Source organism: Calypte anna, chromosome 3 (genome assembly GCF_003957555.1).
Source record: "Calypte anna isolate BGI_N300 chromosome 3, bCalAnn1_v1.p, whole genome shotgun sequence".
NCBI lineage: Eukaryota > Metazoa > Chordata > Aves > Apodiformes > Trochilidae > Calypte > Calypte anna.
Window position 1 is genome coordinate 36546597 of NC_044246.1, and position 6323 is coordinate 36552919.

Below are 6323 nucleotides of genomic sequence, written 5' to 3' on the forward strand. Positions count from 1 at the left end.
TTACCAAATTAAAAAACACACAAACACAGACTCATATTATTATTACACAAAACTAAAACTAAGTTCATGATTTGAGAATACTGAGAAAGTGCTAGGTTTGGATTAGAATGGAGCACAAAATCTTACAACTGAAAAAAGGTACTGTTGTACTCATACGTACAACAGAAGACTTAAAAGCAAGTAAGCCATGTATATGCCCTAGATCACTAGATCACTAGTGAAAATAAGTATTTATAAGACTGTTTCAAAAATCAAGTCACTAAGTCATATATAAATTGAAATAAAAACTCATCTTTAAGCTTTTGCTTAAATATGAGCAAAAGGACTAAGGACATGAACAGGGTGACCGGAGCCAGAAGTCACATGTAAGTCATCAACTTACATGAGCTGCCATCCTTCTTGCTGAGGTGGCAAAAAATTCCCAACTCACCTAGACTATCCCACCAGGCATAACTATGCCTTCCACTGTCCACCTTGGAGAAGGAGCAAGTTTACTGAGTTAACAGCGAAGGCATTACCTCCTTTTCTCACAGCCTGTGTGCGAGCTACCTCCAAGCCACTGGGCAAACATGGGCCGAGGAGCTAAGGAGTCAAAGGGGTTAGAGGATTAGTTAGTTCAAATGTAAACTTGCATTCTTTATAGGCAGCCACTTGTAAAAATACCTGACTAGGACCAACAAACCCTCCTTCACTGTTAACTGCTTGTGCCTGCATGGTTTCCATTCGCTTCCCATGCCATTCCTTGCTACCTGCCCTCTGTGTTGGTCCCATTAGCCCTCTAAACAGAACAGCAATACTGCAGACCAGGAATAGTGGTGTTCCTCAACTTTAATGCAAAATGTGGCATTATGAAACACCCGTCCCGATGGAAACAGCTGCATGGCATCACTTACCATCATAACTATACGCTGCTTTAGTCATAATTTTGTTTCCAATTAATGCGAAACCAGAATCCAAGGTTGAAAATCAGATGCAATTCCATTTTCTACACCAGCATCTAAACTTTAAGGGTGATCTATTTACAAAATCAAACCATTTACATGGGGAGTTCATTGCTAAGGATCAGCATTTGGCTTTAAAAAAAATCCTCATTGCAAGTAATAAATATGCAGACCAGGGAAAAAAAATGGAGTCAAAACAAAATTAACTTCCCTGCCAGCACAGTTAACAATAATACTTTTGATTTTATTTAAACCTTAACTGCTATTTTCTTCCACCACTACAGACCTTGGTACATCTACTCTTTCTTAGAGTACTACTCAATTAGAAAGTTTTAGCATCTGTCAGATGAAGGTGCAGGATAACTATGCTGCATTGGGGGAAAAAAACCAAAAATTTAAAAAAAGAATTAAAAGCCAGATAAGTGGCAATTCTGCATTAAATATCTATATGTTGATAATACCCCGATGAGCAGAAAGCTCCCACACTGTAAAATACCCATACCTGTAAGCAGACTCACGGGGCAGATGAAATAAGCTACATGTGCATCTTGAGAGACCTTGAGTGTAGAAGGAACATGGGATGCTCCCCTGACCATAAGACTTTTCACAGAAAGCTGGAATACATGGCAGCTCACAGTATCCTAAGTATGGCAGAATTCCACTGGAAAATTGGTCCAAGATGTTAGATACTAAGAATTTTTCAAAACACTATGTAATGCACCAATTTACAAATTTTAAACAGTTAAGAAAAACAGCGCACTACACAAAGTTCCAATTAGCCTCTGCAGTTCAGACCAGTGCTTTATTAGCAATCTGAAAACAGCCAGATACAGCACAAAACTGAGTATTGCAAAGCCTAAAATGTTAATATCACAAACTTTCAAACAAAATCTTTACTGGAGAGCATGTAAGTCAAAAGAGCTCACAGGAGAAAGACTACATCTCTAGCAATTTTATTGTTTTCTGGTCTTAACAGAGGATTCTGTTGAGTAATTTTTAAACCTCCCTTCCAAAAGAGCTCATCTATGTTCTCTCCCCAGAACTCCTCAGTTTCCATGTAAAAACATTTAGGTGGGTTTTTTTTTCTTTATCAGTCAAACAGTGCATATGTGTAAGACACAGAATCTAAAATACAATTCAGGAAACAAAAACTATGAGATGCAGCACATTATCTTCATTATTCTACATGATCTCATCCTCTTCAAAACAATAATAGCCTTCCGGCTACAGTGTAACCAGGGCTGAGCACAGTACTCTCAACAGTCGGACAAGTGCTTTTTGCAGTAGCTGCACTGGAACAGAACAGTATCTTGTTTGACTTCCCTCCACTCCTTTTCTCAGCCCGGTTTCCCAAGGAAATCAGACTTATGCAATCACTCAGGGAGGGGGGCAAATGTAAGCATTATGTACATACGCACGCAGGTGGATGTATGTCCCTCTGACCTCACTAATACCTTTTGAGCCCATTGGCCAGTCTCAATCACATCTAAAAGAGAAATAAAGATAGCAGACATCTGAGTTCTTGAAAGTTTCATGAGAGCAGTCTGCTGAGCACAGAAAAGTGTCTCCACAGAGAGAGGCTGCATGTCTTCTCAGACGTCAGTAAATTCACAGGGGAAAGAAACATTCTGCTCCTTTCCTGCCTGCAGGAAAATCTTCAGCCAGAGGTCAATCAGTCAAAGAAGACCAGGTTTCTTGTGTTCAAATGTTCATAAAATAGCTTAGAGCTTACTTCACCACTGCTTTTAAAATGGTATTGTGAACAGAGCTGGTATTTTCCACGTCACCTTTTTCTTGGTCTAGCATATGAGAGATTTGCCCTACATGACACACATTCACTGTCTCGATCCCTTGCTCCAAAGACCACTTATTTGAAAACATCAGAGTTGTACCATAGTTATAATGGCATTCTATCCCACTCAAACAAAGATAAAATAAAAACTGGATGAGCTAAGAATTTCCTTCAGGACTCAAAACTACACAAGCATGTGGTTCTGTAACATAACCAACTGTATAATAAAGGTTTCAAAAAGACATTGAAGCAAATTCATCTTTATTCACCTCTACCTTAGAATAGAACAAGTACTACCACACTTGTGGGCTATTGTGCTAAAGAAAGCTGTAAGTCAGCAAGACAAACAATGAGGTTTCAGCTGACATTTCTGTAGTTCTTCTCACATTCCCCCAAAATACATACATGTGTGAACTACATACTATTCACCTATACCCAAAAAGCCACCTAATAAAAGTATGCTAACAGACTAATACGTAAGTTTGGGAACACTTGACTACATAAATCTATTATGTACAAAATTGGCAAAAAGAAAAAAAAAACCAAAAAACCACAGCAAATAACAGCTGACTAAAGTAACAGTAGGTATCGAAACATCAGGAGAGCAAAAAAAAGATTCTGGTTTAAAAATACGTATTTCAACCCCGATACACGCTCCACTTGGAAATACATTAATCCCACGACCACAGTGAACCCCAGCACATTTCTCGGTGGAGCGCAGGAGTGGAGAGGCTCGCGGGAGCAGGGGCAGCCCGACTCCGGGAGGTTTCATCCCTAAACCCCAGGCGCTCCAGGGATGTCCACCCGGCGGGGCGCGGAGCATTAGTGAACCGCCTCGGAGGGGGGGGGGGATGGCGGCGGCAAGCTCCGGGCTAGACAGATACTCGAGGGGGAGCCAAGCCGCGTTCCTGTGAATGGGGAGTTTCTGCCATGTGAAGCCCTCCTCTGACTCTAACAAGCAGCCCCAGCAACTCGGGCGGGCCAGCGGCCCCTGTTGCCGCTGGGCTCCCCCGTCCAGGCCGGGGAGGGCGCCAGCCGAACCTCGCACGGAGAGTCCGAGCCGCTGCACTCACCACACTCCCGCCGCCCCGCACCCTTCCCCCGCGTTTGGGGTTAGGTGGGAGCCGGGAGGGTTTCGCCGGCAGCGGAAGAGGCTGGCTGTCGAAGCGCCCTTCACGGAGCGCCTGAATGCGCCCTTCGTGCAGCCCTCCCCGCCAGCCGGTCACTATCCCCGGTACAGCGCCAGCCCGCAGCGAGGAGCACATGTTTCCTCTCCGGCTTCTCGCCCGCCTTGCCACGAGCCGTGGCCAGGGGAAAGAGGCGTCCAGTACCAACGCCGGATCAAAGCCATGGAATTTGTAGGCGTGTGGCTGATCTGACGCAGACCGAAGCTATACGTTTCTCCCTTTTCGGTCCCCCGCCGCCGCTTTTCTGTCAGCTGCCGGTAACATAACGCTCCCTTATTGCGACTTCAAGTAAGTAAAGGGTAAAGTCTCCATTCCCTGGCGTTATCATTCCGGAGTAAATTAAGCATGCACCAAGCAAAAGGCTGACACACATACACGGAGAGTTGTCTGATCCCGAAATGCTGCTGAAATCCCCGAAGCGTGAACAGCCAGCTCCCACAAAGAGCACTCGAGCATCCCCTTTGTCCGTGCATCCTCAATACACACCCGGCCGCTCCTCCATGCGTCCACGCACGCCCCACGTATACAACCCCTTTGTGTCTTCGCCTCTCCCTAACTCACAAAGAAATGCCCTTTTCTCAAGACATGCACCCAGCCTCGGACACAGCCCTTAGCCTCCCCCCGCGATACACGCGACCCGCCGCCGGCCACGGCGCTCCGGTACCTACTTGTGTTCAAGAAACAGTCCGTAAACCTCCTAAAACAGCTTGCAGAATTAGATCCATCTTCCATGTCTGTCCCTAGAAGCAGGGGAGACGAGAAGGAGAAGAAGGCGCCGCTCTGCCGCTGCTGCCGCCTAGGAGTCCTGCTCCCGCCGGGGCCGTCGCCTCCTCGGATCCCGTCGCCGCGGGCTGCTGCTGCTGCTGCAGCACCGAGGGAATTGCAGGACCACGGGCGAGAGGCGGCTGGGGAGAGGAGGAGCCGGGAGTGGTGCTGCCGGGGGCCGCTGGCTGCAGAGCGGAGCAGCAAGCCCTGGATGGAGGGAGAACAGAAGAATCTCCTCCTGCCGCTGCTGCCTGGATGGGCGATCAAGTGAGCTGCTGCTGCTGCTGCTGCTCCGCCAACATCTCTTCCTCCTCCTGCCGCTCTGACTGCCTCTCCTCCTCCTTCCCTCCCTTGGAGACTTGTGAGGTTAAAGGAAGACGAGGAGGGGAAACGAGGAGGCGGCGGCAAGAAGTAAAATGAAGATGGAGAAGCGGAGGAAAAGGAGGGGATTGGAGAGAGGAAAGGAGCCGCTGCTGCTCTAGGGACGATGCTGGCGGAGGCGGCGGAGGAGGCTGTCCCTGCAGCGCGGCTCCTGCTGCTGGTGGTGGTTGTTAGGAGGAGCGAGAGGGAGCTGCAGGCAGCCGAGTCTCCTCCAGGAGAGGAGGGAGGAGGAGGAGACCCACCGCTGCCTCCACCTCCGGCGCTCTGGCCATGGGAGTGGAGCGGGCGGCTGCCGGAGCCGGGCTTTTCCCCGGGTGCTGCAGCCAGGGGGGCCGAGGGGCGGGATAAGATCCGCTTCTCCGGGTTGGACATGCTTCCGCTTTTCCCTCCCTTTCGCGGTAGTTTAAGGCAGGACGTCTAGGAGAGAGACCGGAGTAAAGCGAAAGGGGAAGCCGAAAAACGACGGAGCCAAACGAGGGGCAACCGCTGGTCGGTCCTTCGTTCCCTCCAGCAACCCCGGGGCAGTATTTCCTCTGCACCCCGGCTCCCCGCCCTCATAAAATCTTCACATTTCCGTTCCCCCTTTAGGCCGGGGGAGACAGGGCGCTACTGGCCGCCAATCGGTTCCGATCCCCTTTTAAAGTCCGCTTTTCCTCATGCTCCCACCTCTCATTCAAAGCAAGAAAATGGCAACAATCTCTATTTTCTTCTAGCGAGGCAAATATTGCCCCGAAGGTGCGTCCGCGTCTGCAAAGAGGCAGATAAAATCACTGCAGTGCCGCTGCCGGCACCAGCCCCGGCCGCCAGAAAACGCCCACTGGCGGGGCCAGTGCGTCCCAGGCTCCCTCCCTCTCTCATCATCAGGCGCACACACACACACATACATATACATATATACACACACACACACACGAGCTACAGCACAGCGGCTACCTAAAGGGAACGCAGGCAAAGGGAGAGACACAAGAAAAATATCCTCCCTATGCGGCCTCATTATTTTAAACAAATATTTCCAGCCACCGAGATCAAAAGGCAGACGCCCTGCAGCGCCTGGGATGAAGACGCTAGATCCTCGGTTACTGTGGGGCATCAACACCCCCATTCCTGTACAGAGATGCACGGTCCCTCCCCGACACCCCTCATCACACCTGTTTGCTTCACCTCCCTCACACGCACACCTCTTATCCCTATTCGACACACCTGCAGCCACCTACTTCTTAATCCTTGTCTTCTAAGACGTCCGGCTCCCCGAGGGGC

At 48.9% G+C, this 6323-nt stretch overlaps 1 protein-coding gene across 2 annotated transcripts in view; it reads right to left on the reverse strand.

The window, feature by feature from the left end:
* The window catches only part of PDE10A (phosphodiesterase 10A), a 180374-nt gene extending 174611 nt beyond the window's left edge, over positions 1-5763 (reverse strand). The window contains exon 1 of one of the 2 annotated variants that reach the window (XM_008504991.2): positions 4589-5762. In XM_008504991.2, coding sequence (XP_008503213.2) covers positions 4589-5438 — 850 coding nt within the window. In that variant the 5' untranslated portion in view covers positions 5439-5762. Of the gene's footprint in view, positions 1-4588 lie in introns of both variants that reach the window. The other variant, XM_030448590.1, reaches the window with a different exon arrangement.
* Between the last annotated feature and the right edge of the window lie 560 nt (positions 5764-6323).